The 24,162-nt window shown below is 34.5% G+C and overlaps 1 protein-coding gene across 1 annotated transcript; it reads left to right on the top strand.

The window, feature by feature from the left end:
* Window positions 1-2,910: 2,910 nt before the first annotated feature.
* LOC114745117 (uncharacterized) lies at window positions 2,911-4,882 on the top strand. Its single transcript, XM_028933259.1, has 3 exons — window positions 2,911-3,007; window positions 3,512-3,831; window positions 4,331-4,882. The coding sequence occupies exons 1-3, from the start codon at window positions 2,911-2,913 to the stop codon at window positions 4,880-4,882; spliced, it is 969 nt and encodes a 322-aa protein (XP_028789092.1).
* The last annotated feature ends 19,280 nt before the right edge of the window (window positions 4,883-24,162 follow it).

Here is a 24,162-nt window from a genome sequence, read left to right as displayed (position 1 = left end):
GTAGAGTAATTTTGGGTGCATACATCACCCAAAACATTTTTTTTTCTAATAGCACCTAATATCTCAAAGTAATTTTTGGGGCAAGGCATTTTAGGGTGCTGAATGCATAAAAGATTATCTTAAGATAATAAGTGCTACTAAAAATTAAAAATATTTTTTTAATTACTAGATACATCAAAAATTATTTACAGTACTGTATATTATTGAAAAAATACTTTATGATTTAGGATGCACAAAAAATTACTCTATAATACTAAGTGTTCCCAAAAACATACTTTAAGGTGTTGAATGCTACTTAACCTTATATATTTTCATAAAACTAAATAAATAGGGAAAATAAAAAATAATGATGAGTAGCATTCTTTTTCAGAAAAATGGTCCTCCTCTCCTCAAAAGTTGCGTTTGAAGGGATGAGCATTCGATGAGCAGAATGTGAACTCGCCGAGCAAAAGGATGTTTGGCCTAGTTGTTTAAATTGCTTGTCCAGCAAATGAATGATTGTAGTGATAAGTAGCAATTCAATCTTATGGTTAATTTTGTCAAGAGTGCAGATATGTATATTGAGTCTTTCTTTTCCTTCTAATTTTGTCATCATGCTATTTATTCATTATGTTCTATATTATAAAATGAATAATAATGAATAATAATATGCGGGTGGCATGTTTGTTTGGAATTTGGAAGGGTTTTTTAGAGTTCAGAGAGAGGGGCAGGGCATGAGACTGACAGAATGGGAAGAACCCGAACTATGCGTCGGGCCATCAGGCGTAAATTGAAAGACAAAATAAACTGTAAGTATGATTTACAAGCACGGTTCTTCATAACTGCAATATATGGTGAAGAGAATGATGGTTACCTGTGAAGCTTTTGTGTTCGATTAATAATCCAAACCACTGATAACTGCAAGCCAAGTCTCAGGATGACCCATGTACGCATGATAACATTGGACCATGAAACTACTTTCTCCTTGGCTTTCCCATGCACGCACCTAATTATATACCCTCTTTGAATTTTAAATTCATTACTAAAAGAATTATTTTTTATGAAATGCTAAAAAACTCGTACGCTTTTAAACTCAAGAACTCTAGCTAAAGAATCCCATTATTTGAGTCGCATTTCGAGCTCTTTAAATTCAACAAATAAAATTTAGAGGGCGAATGTGAATAATTTGTGTTTGAGAATTGAGTGTTATGTGGTTTATTCGTCATGTTTCGCAACAAATAAATTTTAATTTGTGACTCATATTTGCAGACGGTGCTTTTGAAGGACGTACTTGGAGTGCGTATATCTTGAATCCAATTGTGCGTTGGTTGTGTAAATTGGCTTACTTCCTGGTAGTCCCCCTATCAATCCTGGAGCACTTTTTTGTACATTTTGGAGGTAAGCCATGTGACTATGCATATAAAAGCACACGTCTACCAATATTAGATAATAATCATGTATACAAGTACATGGATATGATATATATGTACACACTCTTTCAGTCTTAAATTTAAAACCCATTTTATAGTATAATTTACACTATAAAATGATTCTTATATTTATGATCAAAGGAAATGTATTACGATTTCCAGAAGAAAGTCAGGCCAAACTATTAGTGGTTTTTAGAAATAAAAGTTTATGAATTTAATCCTTAGGGATAATTCTACCTATTATTTTCTGAAGGAGGTACATTATGACAAGGGAGAAAAACAATAAAATATCCTAAAAATTGCTAAATGACAAATTAGGGTAGAAAAATTTTAAAATCTCAAGACAAAAACTTTGTACTATTTTGAAAATTTCAAATCTTGCTATTCACTTTTTTTTTGGGGAAAAAAAAAAAGAAAGACACCTTTGCACTCTTGGCTGGTTTTTTATCGCGGTAACTTCTGGCAAATGGCTATTGGAGCTTCAACGACTAATTGCTGAAGCTTTAATGACTATTCTCTGTTTAAGTAATAACTGTTCTTATTTAACTATTGACTATATTTGTTTCTAGAATTTTGATAAGTATTCTTATTTAGTTATTGACTACTCTAGTATCGCTAGTGATTGCTTTTGTTTCAAAAATTTAAAAAATATATCAAGTGATGTTCAAGATCTAGTAATTGCTCTTATTTAGTTATTTACTACTCTTGTGTAGGACAAGTGTGGTCATCAGAACTTTGAAAATATAAAAGTGGTTAATAGCGAAACTAAAATAGTTAGTAGCTAAATAAAAGTAGTCACTGAGAGTAAATGGCCAATGTTATCATTTCGCAACGTATAAAAATTTCTAGAATAGTATAAGGGATTTGATTTGATATTTTAAAATCTAACCCCTTAATTTGTCTTTGAGCATTTTTAGGGTATTTTTGTGTCCTTTTCCCCGTGTATATAAATTAATCACGTCTCTTGTCTTGCTTTACATTTCTCTTGTTAATTGTTAGATAAATTATTTTCTTTGAAATATTATTCTTAGCACGTTTAATTGAAATATTATTCACTTGTTATAAGTGATTCACGTCATGACATATTTTTATTTTAAATATATCAGGTGTATTACATGAGTTGATAACTATTCTTCCGGTTCAAATGTAAGATCCATTTTGTAGTATAAATTACATTATAAAATGGATCTTGCATTTAGGATTGGAAGAGTATATTCTTAATGAGTATTTATGTAATGAAACCAATGAATAAAATGTGATTATAATCATATGATACTCTATTGAAATTTAAGTTTAAGGAAAAGACCAAATAGTATTGATGGGTTAAACTCAATGGCTAAATACAAAAGTTTAATTGAACATACTTTATTTTAATTATAAAATATTTTTAAATATTATTTTCTATAAATATTTTGCGGCCACTGACTTGGGGTTTTATTTCATAGGAAAATGGTTCATTGAGATAAGAAAAATGCAGAAATACACATGTTCTCTTGAACTAATGGACTGGCTTCTTCAAGAAACTTCTGATGAAACTCTATTACATGTATTGAGAGTGAAGCAGCATTCAATTTCCCAACAATCAGAAGGGGATAACGGTAAAAAGATTCATGAAACATCCAGCTTGAAGCATTATTATTAAAGTAAAATATAGTAACCTCCCCCCTATTTCATGTAAGATACAAAGACATCCTTTTTATTTTAAAAATCTATATAGATCTTCTTTAAAATCAAAATATATATTGTACAATTCTCTTTTTTAGTTTTAAGGTTCAACCTTCATTTATTCAACTTAGTATTGACTGTTAAATCGTAGTATTGACTTGTTATTTTGGCCAAAATGCCCATCCTTAATACAAATATTAAATTATAGTTATAAAATTGTATGATTTTATACAATTATGATTGACATGAGAATTACCTTTATACCATCAAAGAATAGTGATCGATCAAGGTTCGTTAAATAATTAGAAATATTAATTCATGAGTTAATTGTAGACCTTACATGAGAGCGAGTTTCAGTTAGCATGATTTTTCTGAGTTCAAATTGCTGCAACAACAATAATTTAATTTTGTGATTTGGACTATGAATGATTGGACAGAGGCAGTGTTTATGATAGTTGAGACGCCCTTAATGATTGCTGCTCAGAACGGTGTGAAAGAAATAGTGATGAAGTTACTAGATTTTTTTCCATCCACGGTGAACATTGTAAATGAAGAGGGAAAAAACACAATTCTATTGGCAGCAGAAAAGAGGCAGACCAAGCTGTATCAGATTTTGTGCGAAAATAAATTCCTCGACAAAAGGGTATTTAGTCAAGTTGATAAAGATGGAAACACTGCATTACACTTGGCAGCCAATCCTGGGATCAACCTAGATTGGCAGACAACTACCATGGTGGAGGAACTCAAGTGGTTTGAGGTAGGTATCCATTTTTATTAAATTCTTTTGGGAGTAAGACATACATCGAGGACTGTAATTTGAGAATATCTTAATGTCCTCGAAATGATTTAATTCCTATAAAATCCTCAGGGAGTATACAAGTTTTCTGGGAAATAACTCATATTGCTAACTGAATTATTGTTGTCATTTTGTGTTTTTTTTTTTCATTTTCCAAACTTGAAATTTCAAAAAGAATTTCAAATTAAGGGAACTTAGGTAAATTTGTTTTACAATTTAATCTCAGACTAATTTCTATAGACTATTTCAAAGTCCTTAATTGGGGTTCATGGAATTGAGAGTATTTTTGTGTCTTTCTCCCAAATTTCTCTGTCTTGGTCATGAGGTCTGATCGAAAATTAAAATACTAATAATCACTATAGGAAATATATATATATTTTCTGTTTAGTTGACTTGAAGTCAAAGGTTTATTGAACTTGTTGGATAAATAAACATGGTATATATATGGATGGTGATGCAGTTTGTGAAAAATTCAGTGCCTTCAGAATTGTGGGAGAAAACCAACAATGATGGGAAAACAGCAGAAGAAGTCTTCAGAGACAATTACGAGTTACCAATGGCAAGGGATAGAATGTGGTTGAATCAGACCTCGCAAACATGTTCTGTGGCATCGACCGTAATTGCATCCATGGCCTTTTCCTATATTGTGTCAGAGAAGTTCGATGGAAAGAGCTGCTCATCACTTGTGGCCCTTTCCTTGTCCCTCACTTCCACCATCTCCTTCTTGGCCATACTTGCTTTTCGTTCTAAATCTTTTAACTTCTGGAGATATGTTCCTTTTATTCTTCACCTTGCTATTTTGACCATGGTTGGCTCCATTGTTGCTTTGTGGATCTCTCTCATGCAACTTTGCAAATCTTTAACTGCCTATGCAAGTCTTGGCTTGCCAATTGCCATCCTTGCCATTCTTTCACTACCCATATTCATTGGTCGTACGTTAATGTCTATGTTTACCGAGTTTCCACCCCCCAACCGCAAAACCACAAATGCCCTCCGTTACGAAAGGCCCTAGAAAAAGGAAAATTAAAGCAGATTCGAGCCAGCAAAATTAAGTGTATGTCTTACTATTCAAACGACAAAATCCATCATCACTTTCATTTAAGAACCTCGTGTGCGTGCGTGTGCGGGTGCGGGATTTGATAATTCTATTTTTCTTTTATTTGCAGTAACGTGTGTGCAATGAGCAGCATACTAATTCATTGTCTAGTACTATACTTGAGTTTTGTGATAATTATTCCTTGGACAGTTGGACCTCACTTATATAATTTCTTTTGTTGGCTGCTCCTGATGATGTCGGTCCGACTTGTGGCTCAATCATAAGGTATCTATAATTAGTTTCATTAATGAAGTCACGAGTTTTGAGTAGGCAGGGAAGACAAGGGTGCAAATAATGATCAACTGATCTGATTCAAGTATATATACCTCGAGTTGACCAAATTGAGTAATTTAATAAAAATGTTGGGATGATTATTGTTTGTCATATACTGAGCAGATATTACTTAATTATTGGGATGATTCATGATTGTCTTGAATAAGTTGAGATAATTAATGATTATATGATAATTGATTCAAATTTTGAATTCAACATGGGCTATCCTGTACATATATAGTGAAAGGCAGGGCATGTAAGTCAGATGAAGTTTCAAGCAATAAGGGACGCTATCAACAGTCAGTAGGAATGATAATATGCCTATCACACGATTGATCTGAGCATAGCATACTCATTTAGTTTATATGCAATCAATAGGGATATGTTTAAAAAATTTGAAAGACAAAGTAAATTAAATTTTTATATTTAGGATCAAAATAACTCATTATCCAACTGTTATATTTAAGACCAAAGTTAATATTAAGCATTAATTTATGGTGCCAAGCCCATTCCATTTAAGTCAAACAACTCTTCATACTTGATAGTTAGCTTATATTCTAGATATAAAATTGACTGACACTAGTACTAAAGGTGACTTACTATTGCACGTGGTTGAATTAAAACTAGTTTAGTCTCCTCTGAAATGAACTAAAAGATAGATTGAGTGTATTATTTATATATATTTTTGTTATAATTTGGGGCAAGAGCCCATAATTATATCAAAGGTGAACATGGAAAAGTCATTGTACAGACATTCCCTCACCTCGGAGGCGGGACAATAAAACAGGTTCCACCTCACCCTGTTCAAAACTCAGATTAGCTAAATAATCTGCACAAGTGTTTTCCTCTCTATATACTTGACGTATCCCAACATGTTCAAAGCAAAACAACTCAGTTTTTACAAGCTTTAAAATACTATAATCAACTTCTTCCTCTTCCTATAGTTTTGTTGTAACATATCAACAGTAACAGTGGAATCACATTCAACAATCAAGTGCTGTATATTTGAGAGTCTCTAGCCATTTTCAAACCTTGCAAAACAGCACATAATTAAGCTTTTATTGCTAAACAGTTTCCCAATTTCTTCTCAAACCCCTTAATCCAACTTCCATCGCTTCCCCTTAATCATAAAAATTTGACTTCTTATAAGTTGCAGGGTACCATGCCCTGAAATTTATTTGCTTGCTTAGCGTCATTGTTTTTTGTTGTACATTATTATTAATGAATCATAACGTTAACGTCAATTTTGTGAGAGTAGGTCAGTGTGACTTGGGTCGACACCATTGAAAACCAAGCTGTATCAGTATGTGTAGAAATAAAATCCTTAAGGAAAGTCTATTTAGGCAAGTGGATAACAAGCCAGACAGGGCATTGCATCACTTGGCAGTGATTTTCATGGTCGATCTTTATATATGAAATCATTGTTTTCTCCAAAATTTTCAGTAAAATAAATAAATAAATTGAATCAAACTATTTAAATTGATTTGACGCCAAAGATTTATTCAAAACATTGTATATGTATACAATAGGTGATGCAGTAGGCAGGGAACAAAAAAATCAGTGTCCCCGAGTTGGTGGCGAATTGTTTTGTTTTAAATTTAGATTCCTTTTTTTGGAATTTTAAAATAATTCCTCTTATTAAAATTATCTATCTATTCTTGTTCTTGTTCTTATGCCTCATTGCTTTAGGTAAAAAATTTGACCGATAATCAATTAGACTAAATTTATAACAAATACTTAATGTGTAAGGCATTATGTAGAAATTTTGTTTGGTCTTAATATAAGACCCATTATAAAATTTAGTAAATTAAAGCACGTATAAATATTTCCAAGAATGTCATAATTGTAATTTGTTTATTTGGTGGCATGTTGGACTTTAAGTTTTAAAAGAAAAGGTTAACAGGGATAAATTGGAATGTTATAATTTTTATATAAAAAATAAGATCATTAACTAATTTTGGCCATCTTTCGTAATTTAATTATTTGGATATAAAATGTCATATAAATAAGACCAGAGGGAGTACACATACTCCCGCAGAAATGGACATTAAACTAATTAACTCTTAATTTAGATGAGAAGATAATTAAAAAGGAAAAAAATTATAAGGAAAAACTCTCAAAAACTGATTTTTTTTAAACTATTTTTAGATGTTTTCCTTCATAGTATTTTTCTCGTTTATTTTCTTTCCTTTTTTCGGCAGAAAATCCCCGCTATTTATTAATTATGAAATGATATAATCATTTTTGATTGCCATTAAATTTCTGCCGATTCAGTGCTTTTTTTTTTATTTGGTCAAAATTTAGATCCTGGCCACTTCAAACCCCTATATAAACACTCTATTATGAACTTCCCCTAGCAACTACTGAACATTAAGAAGAAAAAAAAAGGTAATTAATTTGGATAGTTCGGGTTGCTTCTTAACAAGATCGAGGATGGCCGAGAATATTTCTTCACCGGTACTTGTTTTGTCGCTCGTCGTCGTCACCTTTTCAGGTTCAATTCAATATATAGATGACCAATACAATTAATTTCGGAAAAACCATTATGAGGTCTGAAAAATATATATTAACGAAAAAGTCTCACAATAAATGAGCAATATACAATGAGAAATTTTAATACAGAAAATGATAATAAATGTGTAGTATTCGGCTTATTATGAGTAAATGACATTTTAGTTATTATATATATTTTTTGAGATCACTTATTTATTTTGCCATCGATTTCTTATTAATTACATTATGATTTAGTCTTCATTATAAATTTTGTGTATGTTATTATGCATTTTATTTTTGTCAGCTATGAGAGAGACAAGTGGTCAGATTCATAGGATATGCGTGGAGGAACATTTTCTAGCGAGCTGCCTCAATGAAGAGTGTAATCCGATGTGCATGAACAAGCACGGCGCTTCCGCCAAAGGAAACTTGCGTGGATGATCATTTTTGTCATTGCGAGTATAGTTGTTGACAAATTTATTAAATCTTCTTGAGACCCATATCCTACATTGATTAAATAATAAATTTAAAAACATAATGTGTGAAGCAATGAGAGTGAAAAATATGAAGTGTTGTTAATGAAGAACAAAGTACAAAAATCTTCTTAGGGTTAACCAAATTCCTTATTTGAGAGATTAACCCACGATTCAAAACAATTGAGATTAAGAAGGAAAACCCAAATTATTCTTCCTCTCATTAGTGAGGATAAGACATCATACGTTCTAAACCAACATCACATTAGACCTATTTATATAGAGTTCAACTCAATTAACTAATCACACGGTTACCCTTTCTAACAGGCACCTCAAGTTGAGCGCCTCTTGACTAAAGTGACTAACTTGCCAAACACAAAAGCATCAAGGGTATACAAATTCGATGTGACAAATAACATGATACCTTCAAACACGCTTCAGTCACGCTTGCTCCTAAGAATTAATGCCACCTGATCCGCCCACTAACAACTTCAATTTCAACTTCTTGTGCCACATGTCATCATTGGTTTGCTTGCGTGGCGGGACCAGAGAACCATAGCGAGAATTATGTTCAGACTAATGGACGATGCCCATGATTGTACTCGTCACAGTTAATGAAAACTCAATTGGTAGATTTAAGACTTTCAGATTATACGCTGCTGTCTCAAAGCTAGCATAGCTGAATCCATCTTCTCCACTTAACATGAATGGTGGAAGCAACAGCACCCTAAACCAGCGATCCTTAAAGAGATATCACAGCCTCATCGATAATCAAAAGAACCAAGAAATTTATCTCCATCAAGTTTCCTAATGCCCACGAGACCAACCCTCTTGACAATCTCTCTTCAAAGTTTAGGCATCCATGAACTGGGGCAAACAATAGCTGGTCGCAAACTGGTGGCTCCTTTAGACCTTCCCGAGGCTGAAGCAACCCAGTTCTCCAGCTTTAGATGCTTCTCACCGTTATGTCTGCAATTGCACCAAGGAAAAAAAATAGCATCGCATTGCTTCAATCTGGGGCATTAATGGCTTCCCTGCTCCCTCTGCCTCGCTTGCAGAGAGTGTTGTTCAAAGCAGAGACTTCAACCATATCTTGGGAAACAACCCATATGAATCTTGCAGCAGAGCTTCGACAACAAGATAGACTTGTCTTCAAAGGTGAATGTCAATGTCTTCAAGATTTCTCCCCTCGCAACTTCATCAACCATGGGATTCTCAAGCTATCAGAATCTCATTTGTCGATTTATAGCCAACCCCTTTCAAATTTCATCTTTCGACTCGGACACGTTCTAGATTGATGTTGCTTTCCGGTTTTCCCTTCCAAGAAACCAGAAATTTGAAAAATCCTAAGGCAATGGTTTTTTTCAAGACGACAGCACGAGCGGCAATCTTGGGAGACCTGTGAAATGGCTTCGACGGCAAGTAGACACGCATACATCGTGGATTAGAGAGCAACTGGGATCCGCTAAAGCGGCGAGATAGAAGTAGTCAATGGCTAACCTGTTTCACGAAGATGATTAAAAAGAATGTTGGTGTCGTCGAGGATGGCACTGGACGTTAACTGCGGTGCTTCATTGCTGACCTTTAATACAGATTCGAATGATGAAGAATACGGTGTTCCATCACTGGTCTTCAACACATATCTGACAGTGGCAAACGCTCAAGAATGGAACATAAAACAGCGCCCTTGTGACGGATGATGGGTCATTGTCCTCTGCCGCTTATCTTGATGCACACAGCGACAAGAAATGGCAAGACGAAGGGGACATTCTGAAAGCTTTGACCGCGGCGAAGACGTGAACATGACGGAAATCAAGAAATTTGAAGAATCGACGGCGAGAACCCTCTCTAAACTGGAGGGTCCGGATCGTCTCAGCGTCTTTTTTCTCAGCATCCCTCAGAAGCCTAAAATCTTGACCGTCCAAATGATCTAAAGGCCCATTGTGTATCATCCATTCATCCTCAACCTATGACTTCTCTCTCCTCTTCCTACTCCCTCTCCCTCCCAACTAGCTGTTGTGGCCTGCCCTTCACGCTTCCCGCCTACCACTGCAATCGCCTCCTTGGCTCCTTCCACTACCATGCTTTCCATATCAAATATTTTTTTTAAAAGAAAAATTAATATTAATGATTAAAGATTCATCAAAATCAAAATATCTGCAGTTTGATTGTGGTTGGGACCTAGGACCTGTAACTTCCCTCTTCCAATTCGATTATGAGAATGACGTGAAAGATGAAGAATGGGATAGACAGAATAGCTTCATGCATTTTTGGATTCATGGTTATTAAGCAACTCAAGCGTAAATTACAAATTTTAAACAAAACATCACTCAACTCTCTCCCTTGGCCATTTAAAATGAAGATGTTAGAGGCAGATAAATATCAGAAATGCTCAATGCTCATATTTATGACTGGCACCAGAACAAAATGTGGCGATCAACGAGGTATTGGTGCAGAGCTCACTGTCCACCCAGTGAGTGAAGGTTTCACAACACCACCAGAGGGTCGGAACCCAACATTATGTCTTGAAATTTATGGTCCATTTGACACAAGGTCGAACACCAGCACCCATTTTGGCATATTGAACCTGAAATAGTCTACCTTCTTGCTTGACAGACTCGCGTCGCCTTCACACTCTCAAAACAGATCTCACACTTTGGCTGCCTCCGTCTTGGTCTTAACTTTCTTTCTTCGTTTTGCTTGCCCTCTTGCCCAAAAAATGGTTGTTAACCAGTAGTAGTCCAATACCAGTTCTTGGGAGTCGAAAGAGGAGAGAGAAGCAAAAGGTTGAAGATGGTTGACTATGAGCCTTTGGATTATTTGGACGGCAAGGATTTCAGGATTCTGAGGGATTCTGAGAAATAAGACGCTGAGAGGATCTGCTTCCCTAAACTGGAAAACATGATTCTGCTAGGGCTTTGTTAAAACATGCTGGACTCGATCGCTGGACTGAATAATAGATCCCTCTGGCTTACACAGACGAGGCCGTTTGCCAGAGGATTTGCTTCTAACTGAAAAACTGATCTTCAAGAACTGGGCTCTTTGTTTCTGGCCCAAACGAACTTGGAAATCTGGATACCATGTGGAGTAATGAGAATGAAAAATATAAAGTGTTATTAATAATGAACAAAGTACAAGAATCTTTTTAGAGTTAACCAAATCCCTAATTTGAGAGATTAACCAACAACCCAAAACAATTGGGATTAAGGAGGGAGACTTAAGTTATCTTCCATCTCATTGGTGAGGATAATACATCCTGCACTCAAAACTGACATCACATTAGATCCATTTATATAGAGTTCAATTCAATTAACTAATGACACCGTTGTCCTTTCTAACATAATGCTTGTTTTTATTACTCACTTCATACTTAACTACTTTCTGCTCTCCCTTTTGTAAAATATAAATGATCGAATAATGTAAATAAAAATTAATTAAAATAAAAATATAATTTTTTTGGAAACACTCGTTGGTATGCATTAAAAAAGTTGAATGATTTTAGGACATTAATTAACTGTAAATAAATTATTTTAGTTGGCCTAAGAAAAATTTAATCTAATAAAATATTCGAAATGATAAATTCTTCCCAAGTACCAACTAATTTGCGCTTGCCCAATAAAAATGCTACAGTTCATATTATTTTATCTACGCGCTACTAATTTTAAGTAATCTATTGTTTAACCAAAAAAAATATCTCGGGCCTAGTAATTTCTGCTTTTGCCCTTGTCTTTTACTCAGTTACTCTTTCTCAAACCCTCTCACCTCTCTCTTCATTTCCCAAACACACTCTCTTCCTCTTATCCCTTGATGAACGATGTTTCTTCAAGTATTGGAGAAGGAAGCACCGTCGAAGCGTACGTTAAAGGGATTAAAAATGCACTGAAGAAGAAAGCACTGTCAAACACAGTGGTATTCTTCATCTCGCCTCTTTTTCTTCTTAGCCGTCAATCGATGGTGATAGAGATAACAATGATACCAGATAAGAAAGTTTTGCGCTCTCAATTTTCTTCCTCATTCTTAACTCTCCTCCACTTCCTCCATCACCCTGTACTATGAAAAACTTAGTTGATAGCAATGATTAAAGAACAAGACCAAACGATTTGATCAGTCGAACCGTCAGTCGAACCGTCAATCTGACTCATTAACAGCTCGGTCTAGACCATAAAATAGATTTTATAATTGAGTTGGATTGCACCGGGGTTGAGCCATCATTAAGCCAGAACCCAAAATTGGACCAGCAATAGAATAGTTTTTAGAAAACTAGACGGTTTTTTAGCATAACATAAAAAATACTGAAAAATAAAAAATTACTTAAAAAATTTAAAAAATTGACTCCCAAAATCCTAATATATTTTTAGACCATTTGTAGTCATATGGTATTATTTTATTGAAAGCTTGTAGCTCATAAGATTAGAGCATGTGGCTACGAACCACGGTGTTGGGGGTTCGAATCCCTCCTCGCCCACAACTGGCCAAAAGAAATAGGGGTGTTAAGCCTATAAGCGGCTGACCTTTTCTGCTTCGATGTCTAGTTTGACTTTTAAAACCCTATTTTGATTTGAATAAATTAATAATATTTAATATTACAGAATATTTTAAATGTGTATAAATTTAAATATGTAAGGTTTTAGAACATTACTTTTAGAGCCGGGAAAACGGGCCGAGCCCGTCGGGCCGGCCCGTTTAAGCCCGTTTAAGTCGAGGGCCGGGCTTGTATTTTGGAGCCTTGAAAGGGAAGTCGGGCTTAAAAGGGCTAGCCCTGTAGGGCCGAAAAATAAACGGGCCGGCCCTGTAGGGCCGCGGGCCGGCCCGTTTAGGCCGACCAAATTTTTTTTTTAATTTTTGTCTTTTTTTCTTAACTTAAAAAAGAAAACCCTAACATTTTAAACATAGCATACTCTTAGTTTTACTTATCTTGACAGCTCACATAGATAGCATTCACAAAAAGAAAAAAAGAATCACTATAGTTGTGGGAAAAATAACCAAAAAAACATGAAAATTGTAAAATTTAAAACTAGTATATTCATAAAAATATATTGTTATTTATAAGTTGTCAAAACCTATTAAAATACTGTATCTATAATTTTTACAGTCTTTATTTATCATTCTCCCATATTTTTTATACTTGAAATATAATTGATCAAAAAATCTTTTAAACTAAAATAAAGATCTATATCATTTTTATAGTAGAAACAAATTTAGAACTAAGAATGATGAACTCTTTTCTTTTTTGTCGGTATAATAAATGATTATTCTTTATGTATACTATGTTTGTTAGTTAAACTTTTTTGTTAATTATTTATAATCAAACTAGATCATCCGCATTGTAATTATCTACTGAACTTAATGCTTATTTAATTGTTTATATTTGTCCTCTATTTAGTTTGTTTATTCAATAGACTTTATTATACTGTAATATATGTTTAGACATGATAATATTTATATTTGTGACTCAATTTTATTTATATTTATACCTTTTATTAGTAATTTTTATTGTTTCATTTTTATTATTTTGATAAAATATACAAAAAAATAAAAAAAATTATTTTAATTAAAAAGACCAAAAGCCCGCGGGCTAGCCCGAGCCCGTCATCTCACGGGCCGGGCTTGAAAAAATGACTTATTTTTGGAACTCGGGCTTAAACGGGCCGGCCCATTTAAGCCCGAGCCCGTCACGGGCCGGCCCTGCAGGGCCGGCCCGGCCCTGCAGGGCCGGCCCGGCCCGTTTTCCCAGTACTAATTACTTTCAATGATTTGTGAGTTATGAGAAATAATATTATGTTAGTTTACCAAGTCATCATAATTTTGGATTATTTAAATGTATTTCTGAATTATTTAATAATTTATTATTTATGTATTATATCTAATATTATTTTTGTTTAATTATTGTGTCACCAGTCTGACCAGACGGTTTGACTGTTGTAATCGTTTAAATTATGACCCGCTGGTTTTTTCGGTTTGACTTTTGATCCGGCTTTGTAAAGCATTGATGGATAGGATAATCTATGGGGCTCTGCATCAAAACAATATAATAGTACTTGTCATTTATTTAGATTAAAGCAATTATATAAAACTTGCTAAAAATTATAAAATGCATATGTCAAAGGAGCCTTTCTTACTCGATTTGAAAAGAAGAATTCATTATATATGTCATTATTTTATCAACAGTGGCAGTTAATTGACTCGTAAAGGAATTTTTTTTTTCTTTCACTCCTTAGTGAGAATGTATCCATTCCAGTCTCCCTCGATTCCTCTTGATAATAGCATGTAGGCTGATAAGAGAACCAAAAAACATCAACCTTTACTTGACAGGGGTGATAAAGGATGTGCCACTACTTTCACTAGCGTTTGATAGAAGAAATTGAGGAGATGAAGGATGTGCTTTAATTGGATAGTGCTTTCTTCTCAGGTGCATTTTCATCCTCTTCATAGTAATAGGTAGATATTTAGAGCGCTTAGATGGTGGGTCCTTGAAGAAAAGAAGGGGGAAGAGAGAGAGATCAAACGAAGAGGGAGGATTTGAGACTAGACCAGGCACCAAACTAGTTGAGACACTGATTCAAGTGTTAGTGGATCAGATTAGGGTTATATTTCTTAAGCTTTGGATACTTTTTGGTGCATTAGTGCATATTTTGAATACTCAAAGATAAAATGTGCATGATGTTTTTGGGTTGCACGTTATTACTTAATTTTTGCATATTTTGGTTTCAATTTGATATTTATGAGCTTATGGAGTTACTCTTTTGTAAGGTATATTTTGATCTAAGAATTAAATGTCAAGCCACTTTGAAGCCTTTCGAAGAGTTTGAGGATTAAGGCTACTTCATGAAGGCATGATGAGAATAAAGAAGAATCATTAGAAAACATACATAGGTGGAAATTGAAACATCCTACCTTTAGCCCCTCAAAGTATGCATTTGGAAGCATTATGGTTCAAGCGATTCATGAACCAAGCCTGTAGATTGAAAATTCGCAATAAGTTCTCAGGTTACTGTTCACTGGGTATTTTCCAGATTATAGGTCCAACTTCAGGAGGGCATAACTCTTAGCACACACATCCGTTTTAAGTGATCTACCACTTGTTTTAAAGTTTAGGATTTGTCATTTAACCACGTCAAATTTCCTGCCTAAACTCATTCATTTGATAGGTCAAACTAGAGCTGAAAACTGATTGTTCCAGGACCTACGTTTTATCTATTAAATAATTCTTACTTTAATCCTCTCTTTGTTCAAACATGCAATAACTAGCCTTATGGATTCCCATTCATTCATATAATTTGAGTTGAATGCCATTACATTATACATCAAACATTATATCACATTTCATGCCTGATACATCCACAATTAATTACATAATTAGCAATGTCAATCATTACATGGAAACGCATGTAAATTCTCCACTCTCTTTGCTTCCATCTTCTTGGCCTTCTTCATGCAGGCCTTCTCTTTATCATTGACCTACTCTGATTGGTTAAGGGAGGGTGAGATTCAGGAGAATCTCAGTAGTAAATAATAACCACCCTAAACATACATGACAAGCTTGGCATTCATAACATGCTTGCAACTTAACATTTCTATAACATAGTGACATGTTTGGAAATCATCATGCATTAACCATAAAACATATAGGCTTATGACATATTTCAAACATATCCATAATCATAATGCATGAGTTCATAAAATCATATAAACACAGAACATGTTATACATGCAAGCAAATACCAAGCACATCAGAGTAAGGTCATGTTTGCTACCTTGTGTCCTTAAGCTTTCTTCTTACTCCCTTTTGCTTCCAACCATTAAGATTGCTTACTCAACCATATCCAAACCTTCTCTTGAATGCCTTAAGGTCCTAATCACAGTCACAAGGATCACATTACTCATTAGGACTAAGAATTACACAATATGGAAGACTTAAGTCTTTAAACTTAATCCATTTTTCCTTAATTTATAATGTAGTGTTCTAGCTTTGTAAAAATTGTTCCCTTAGGCCAATCCTATACAATTTTACCCAAGAAATCCAAATATGATCTTAGATTTATCAAACTCTAATTTCTTCCCCTGGTTTTAGGCCAAAAACGAAATCTACCACTTAATTTTCAGTTTTGATTCCAATGCTTCCAACTTCATTCTTTCATCTTATCCATACACAATTTTTCATTTTAAACACATTGGAAGCATCAAAATCATCAAAATCAAATCCTAGGCACAAGAACCAGGTCTGACTGAAATAGTACTCATGTTACACAATCATGAAATTCAACCAATTTAAGCATAAAACCACCTGATTCGTGTTCTTTTCAAGCCGTTGAACATTAATCTAACATCAATTTCATCTTCCCCTATCCTTAAAAATTTCGTGAAGCACCTTCCTCAAGGGTTCCAAGCTCCCAAAAATCATTAAAATCCATAACCAAGCTCAACAACAACAAGAGTAGTGAAAACTATATCAAAAACCATGAACATATCTTGTTTTAGAGCTTGATCTTGCATGAGACCACTTGGCCTTTCTTTCTCCCTCTTCTTTCTCTCTCTAGAAACCACTTTTCTAGAGCTTCCCCAAGGTTTCCATGGCTTAGGATGAAATGAGAGGAAGGGGAGGGGTATTTATAGAAAATAAGACTGAATCTAGGCCGTTGATCTTAAAAATGTGTAGCTTGATCTGGACCGTCCATTTTCTCTTTTAATCTTATGGTGACAAGTGTCCTATGACATCATACTTACCTTATCATGATGACATCATGCTTACATCATCAATCCACATGCTTTTAATCCAACGTGTCTTGCATCCGACCGTACATGTGTATTGTATCCAGCCGTACACATAATACCTTCTTTTCCCATCAAACAGTACACTTTTCTCTTCCATTTTCCTTCATCATTAAAGCATTAAAATAGGGAGCAAATTAATATAAAATTCGTGCAAAATACAACTCTTAGGCATTCCTCCACCTATCTTACCATTCTACACCGTGTAGGATACTTTTTGGGGTCCTGACTTTCCCGGGACCACTGGGACATGTTGTAGCACCATTTTCTCTCATCAAATAAATCCACATGACATTATATAACATGTCCAAAGAGAGAGTGATGCTCTTCCCTTGTTCTTCCATTAAAATAATTAAAATAATTAATAATATTTATTTCGGAGTGATCTGGACCGAATTCTTTCTACCGATCCACAACTCTGAGAATCTATCTTCGGGTACCAATACTATTTGTTCATCATGGGGAATTCATCTAATTTTTCTTAAGTTCAAAGTTAACCTCTAGACATTTGACTTTGACTTTCCCTGGATAGTATGTAAATAGGCTTTAAATTTTATTCAAGCCAATTTCTTCGATTTCTGGGGACGGAATTATTTTTAAAACCTGTGATAATTCCTCAAGTATCTTCTCCCATTTCCTTCCAATTATCTAAGACCTCTGTATACTTTAAATAATTCATTTTTAATAGTATTTAAAATCAGTCAAAACCCTAGGAATTCCATAATTTCCTTCTAGCGGCATTTTCGTCATTTTTAGCCTCATACAGGCCTCTGAACCTTATTCCCATTTTTCTGAAATTTTTCTGAAGTGTTTGGGCCTTAACATACCATTTCCCATTTTTTGGGATTTTTTTTGAGATTTTCGAGCATAATTTCCATTTTTACCCTTACTAGTCCAAAACTTTACAAAATTACAGTTTTGCCCCTGGTTGACTTAACCTCAAAATTCACCTCATTGAGGCTTCCAACATAACTATTGGCCTACATTCATCTCTATTTCTTCTTCTTGGGCCTTGAGACTTCTTCTGAGTCTCTAACTTTCTCTTTTCTCAGTCCCAGAAAGCTTTCTCTTTGCATTAGTCCCTAGGAATCCCTCCATCCTTCTAGGGAATCTCTGGGACTCCTGCCATAAGGGGTCTGGTAGGCTCCCAATTCAAGCTAATTTTAGTACTTCTAGGCCCAAAAATTTGGGATGTGACAGAAATCCTTATTTGAGGGAGAAGAACATAATCTTCTAGAAGCAAAGTGAGCCGCAACATACTCGAAGTTGGCTATAGCCTAACTAAAATAAAGGCAAACTCAACCACAACATACTCACTGACAGTAAAATGCATAGCTCAACTAAGCCCGAACATTTTAGGTTTTAAGCTCATATTTTGACCTTAGATGGCATTTTGCAGTTCTTGGGCATTCTTCGGAGTTTTATGTGCTAGGGTTTGGATGCTTGAAGAGTTTGGAACAAGGGATTGAGCTTTGAAAGAGATTTGGAGCTTCATCTTCTTGGTTTTGCTACTTCTCCTCCCTTTCCTCTCTTGTAATCTGCTATGGATGTGAATTTTGTTTGTATTTGTGGCTTGTAGCTGATTATGAGTAGCTAAATACTTTATTCTAGGATTATTTGGACACTTGTATGGGTTAACTCTTGATTAATCCTCTCATTTTGTGATTAATGATATGTGTGTGCGCGCGCGCGCGCGCGTGTGTGTGTGTTTATTTTACTCTTTTCTTAATGCTTCTAAATGCTTGATCACCATTTATTTGTTTTGTTCACTTGATTGATGCTTGAGAGGGCCAGGTCGAGTAAAGAACTTAGGTAAAATAGTGTAAGAACTTGAAGTTTGCTTGTTAAATAGATGGTTTTGTCAGTAGGATAGAGATATACTTGCCGATCTTGCATATTCATTTTAGGATTGGAACTTAAATTTGGGTTTTATTAATTGTAACAAGAGATTGAGCAATTAATAGAATTAAACACATATTCTTGACTTGAGAAAGTTTTTACAAGTACTTTTTGAATCCTAGACTAACACATTTTTTCATTAAAAACATCCATGAGAGGTGATAAATTAAAGGTTATCAAATACAAATGGGATGAATAATCCTAGGTCCATTTTATCCCTTTAAGTTTAAGAGTCAATTATTTTTATCGCTTTCTATTTTTTAAACTTTGTTTTCAAAAATTATCTTGATTTTTGCACAAATCTCTGTGGGAATGATCTTTTCTCATTATTGTATTACTTGTCATGACTTGTGTACTGTAGTACAAACTAGTTTTTAGTGCCTGGGGATTTGGTGTCAAGAATCCCTTGGCCAACTCTAGGTTAGTGTTAGTGAATTTTGCTTGAGCTTGTAGATAAATACATAATTACTTCATATAGTTTTATTTTTGTCTACTTTTGTTCCTATTTTAGTTTAATACTTGCTTTGTTGTTTTCCCACTAGTATATTCTACCTTATGCAATATTTGGATCTAGACAGTTTGGAAGTGGTACTGCATGAAGTTGATCTTTTTGATGAAGATACTAATTCTCAAACCATGGCTGAAGATGAATTTGATAGGGCTATAGTCAATGACTTTGCAAGCAAGAATTTGAGGGGCCCTTAATCTTGTATTTGGATGGCGGAAACGCAAGCATACACTTCTGAGATAAAGTTGGCTATGATCATAATGCTTTAATTACATGGGATGTTCCATGGTCTTTATACTAAAGATGCCAACAAGCACTTGATATATTTGCTAGAAGTGTGTGATTTTTTCAAACGGAATGGGGTATCCAAAGATGTCTTTAGACTCTGGTTATTCCCTTTTACTCTTCAAGAAAAGGCTAGAGAATGGTTCAAAAATCTTCCAAAAGGGTCTATTAGCTTTTGGAATAAGATTGAAAGCAAATTTAGAGCTCAATTCTTTTTAGATGATAAATCTATGGAAGCTAGGGATGAATTTTTGAGTTTTAGACAGCATTTAGATGAGCATCTTTATGCAGCTTGGTAGAGATATAAGATGTTGATGAAGCAACGCACTAATCATAGATTCAACAATGGTTGATAGTCCAAATTTTTTGTAATCGCCTTAATCCTCAATCTAAGGCAATGCTTGATTCTATAACTAATGGGGGATACCGTAATGTTCCTATTAATGAGGTGATTCAACCTTTAGATCAACTAGTAACACATAATATTCAAAGCACTGATAGGAAGACTACACAAGCACTGGCTACTACTAAGGATGATTCTTCCTCACAAATTGTTGCTATCTTATCTGCAATGAATAAGTGGTTTGATGCGCTACAGTCCTATATGCAAAAGAGCAATTCTCAAAGTGTGTATTCTATTCATGTCACACCTGTTGTTTATGAATAATGTCAGGATGTCCACATGTCTAACCAATGTCTTCTCTACATGACTATTGGATCTATTAATTACATGGGCAAATTTCAAAATCCTTAGAACAATCCTTACTCGTAGACTTACAATCTAGCATGGTGAAATCATCCTAACCTCTCTTGGAGTCAAGGGCAAAAATTAAATTATTTGCTATCTTTTAGTACTAAACCACTTCATCTACTGGGTTTTCAATTTTAACCAAGGCAAATTCTTAAGAAGGAAGAAGATTCTAAGATAGAGAGGATGTTAGCTCAAATTTTAGCTAATCAAGAATTTGTAAGGGCTGAGACTAAATCGACTCTTTCTCTCATGGGATAGCAATAAAAAATCTTGAAGTGCAAGTAGAGCAATTCACATCTCAGATGAATGCTACGTCAAGAGGAAACCTTCCTAGCTAGTGACACCATTCGCAACCTAAAAAGGGATGGTAAAGAGGAATGCAAGGCAATTACTCTATCAAGTGGAAAGCAATTACCAGATATGCCTAAACCTAGTGGAATGAGCAATGATGTTGTCTTTAATGAAGATGAGGAAGTTGATGAAGAAATTGTAGTTGAAGAAGATGACAGCAAAAAGAAGAAGCAAGCTAAGAAGAGAAATGATAGTAAAGCTAAAAGGGATGGTGAAGATCACAAGAAGCAACAAGAGGCTAAGCCAAAATATATGCCTCCACGACCTTTCCCTCAATGGCTTGTAAAATAGCAAGATGATAGCTAATTCAAGAAATCCTTGGAGATATTCAAACAACTACACATTAACATTCTTTTAGTGGAAGCTTCGGAGCAGATGCCTAAATATGCCAAGTTCATGAAAGATGTGCTCTCTAAGAAAAAGAGGTTCATTGAGTTTGAAACAGTTGCTCTTACCAAGAGTTGTACTGATATCATCAAGCAAATACCTCAAAAGATGAAAGACCCTGATAGCTTTTTGATTCCATACCATATCAGAAGCAAGTTTTTGGGTAAGGCATTTAGTGATCTTCGAGCTAGTGTCAACTTGATGCCTTTTTATATTTTCAACAATCTGAAGTTGTGTGAGGCTAGACCAACCACTATGACTTTGTAATTTGCTGATAGAAGTATAGCCTACCCTATGACATTATTTAAGATGTGCTTGTAAAAGAGCTCATAAAAGAGCTATTGGATGGACTATTACAGATATCAAAGGTATTAGCCCTTTAACTTGCATGCATAAGATCTTTTTTGAAGTCAACCGTAACCCTCTATTGAGCATTAAATAAGATTGAACCCAATTATGAAGGAAGTAGTAAAGAAGGAGATCCTAAAGAGGCTTAATGCAGGTATTGTGTATCCTATATCTAACAGCTCATGGGTGAGCCCAATCCAATGCGTCCTTGAAAAGGGCAGTATGATAGTAGTCTCTAACACCCATAATGAGCTAATTCCTACTTGTACTGTTACTATCTAGAGAGTTTGTATGGATTATTGCAAGTTAAATGCTACCACTAGAAAGGATCATTTTCCGCTTCTATTCATTGATTAGATACTGGATAAATTGGTTGGTAAGGAATTCCTCTGTTTTCTGGATGTGTCTTCTGGGTACAACCGAATTGCTATTGCTCTAGAAGATCAAGAAAAGACTATATTCACTTGTCCATATAAGACTTTTGCATTTAAATGTATGCCTTTTGGGCTGTGCAATGTGTCAGCTACTTTTCAAAGGTGCATGATGGCTATCTTCTCTAACATGACTGAGCATACTATAGAAGTCTTCATGAATGACTTCACTTTGGGAATTCCTATGATGAGTGTCTAAACAACTTGGCTAAGGTGTTGGAATCATGTGAAGAGACCAACTTAGTCTTAAATTGGGAGAAATGCCACTTTATGGTTAAAGAAGGCGTAGTTCTTGGCCATAGAGTCTCCATGAATGGTCTAGAGGTGGATAAAGCAAAGATTTCGATGATTGAGCAACTTCCTTCACCTACTAAGATCAAGGGTGTAAGAAGCATTCTTGGCCATGCAGGCTTCTACTGATGCTTTATCAAAGATTTCTCTAAGATAGCCAAACCTCTCTATGCATTACTTGAGAAAGATGCTGAATTTAAGTTCGATGATGCTTGCTTAGGTGCATTTGTGGAATTGAAGAAAAGGCTAGTCTCTACACCTACAGATTGGAGCTGACCTCTCATTATGATGTGTGACATTAGTGATTATGCTGTGGGTGTTCTACTTGGGCAAAAGAAATACAAAGTGTTTTACCCGATTTACTAAGCAAGCCACACATTAGATGATGCTCAAGAAAACTACACCACTACGAAAACAGAATTACTTGCTGTGGTGTTTGCTTTTGGTAAGTTTCAATCATAGCTCGTGGGAGCCAAAGTCACTGTGTACACTGATTATTTGGCTCTAAGATATCTTTTCAATAAGAAAGACTTAAAAGCAAGATTGATTATATGGGTGCTTTTGTTGCAAGTGTTTGATTTAGAAATTGTTGATAGAAAGGGCACAAAAAATCAAGTTGTTGATCATTTATCTAGATTAAGTACTAATGCTGAACTAGAAGCTGACAAAGTGATCAGTGAGGCATTTCTTGATGAACAACTCTTAAATGTCAACCACATGACGACTCCTTGGTACGTAGACATTGTCAATTATCTTGTTTGTAGTATCATGCCTCATGATTTGAAACCTTATGAATGGAGAAAACTTCTTGCATGATGTTAAGTCATACTCTTGGGAGGGACCTTATTTGTTTCATCAATGTGGATATGTGTTCCTGAATGTGAACAGCAAGAAATTCTAAGATGTTGCCATTCTCCAGAGTATGAAGGGCATTTTGGAGGCAATAAGATAGCTGCTAAAGTATTACAATGTGGTTTCTACTGGCTTTCCTTATTTAGAGACTCTTAAAACTTTGCTTTGAAGTGTGATTGATGCTAGAGAGTAGGCAATATCTCTAGAAAGAATGAAATGCCACTTAGTAATATTCTTGAAGTAGAATTGTTTGATGTATGGGGGGATTGATTTCATGGGACCCTTTCCCAAATCCTTCAACAATCAATACATTATTGTGGCAGTTGACTATGTCTCAAAGTGGGTGGAAGTTGCTGCTTTTCCCACTAGCATGTAGACTTAGTTTTAGTCCTCATCCTAGTGGTGTATCATGATGAAACTTGTATCATCCAAATATAGTTAGTTTCAACTGTTTAGAATTAAATTTTTAACTAATAATTTTTAAAATGGATAGTTAAAATGTTATCTTTATTTTAAATTATATATATTTATTAAAATAATTATTTAAAAATAAAAATAAAAAATAAATCTGAATTATCTGAATTAGGTTGGGTGGGCATATCGAACACCACCCAAATCTTGTGATGCATGTGTGGATATGTTAAATTATTGATGATATGATGCCCCCATCTATTACGATCTTGAACCTACGCATGTACACATAAATTTTTATTTAATATTGGGAAAACCCCAATTAAATCTAGCCGCAATATTTAAATTCAAATTGAAACCTACATTTTTAACAAATTTCTAATTAGGATATGAGACCGAATTAGGGATTGTTGGATGTTATTAAATGACCATAGTGCCTCTTTTTAGTTAAAAATAAAAATTGATTATTTGATCCCTCTAAAGTGGTTCATCATATCTTATTATTAATATTTAGACCGAAAAATATAAATAATTTTTAAGTGTTTGAAATTTTGTATATATAACTAAAACCTTCAAAATATTTTCATAAAACATTTCCACTTATAATAAGCAGTCTTTAAATAAATCTTTTTTTCCTTTCCAGGTTGTAAATATTTATTTTAAGATTTTAAATT

The sequence above is a fragment of the Neltuma alba genome, unplaced genomic scaffold (genome assembly GCF_004799145.2).
Source record: "Neltuma alba isolate B1F8T4 unplaced genomic scaffold, ASM479914v2 tig00004532_pilon, whole genome shotgun sequence".
Lineage (NCBI taxonomy): Eukaryota > Viridiplantae > Streptophyta > Magnoliopsida > Fabales > Fabaceae > Neltuma > Neltuma alba.
This window is presented reverse-complemented; position numbering and strand designations above follow the sequence as displayed.

Excerpts from the sequence above, each read along its gene's own strand:
- LOC114745117 (XM_028933259.1), top strand. The coding sequence starts at position 2,911 with ATGGACTGGCTTCTTCAAGAAACTTCTGATGAAACTCTATTACATGTA. Across the intron at positions 3,008-3,511 it reads ACAATCAGAAGGGGATAACG|AGGCAGTGTTTATGATAGTT; the intron begins GTAAAAAGATTC and ends ATGATTGGACAG. Across the intron at positions 3,832-4,330 it reads AGGAACTCAAGTGGTTTGAG|TTTGTGAAAAATTCAGTGCC; the intron begins GTAGGTATCCAT and ends ATGGTGATGCAG.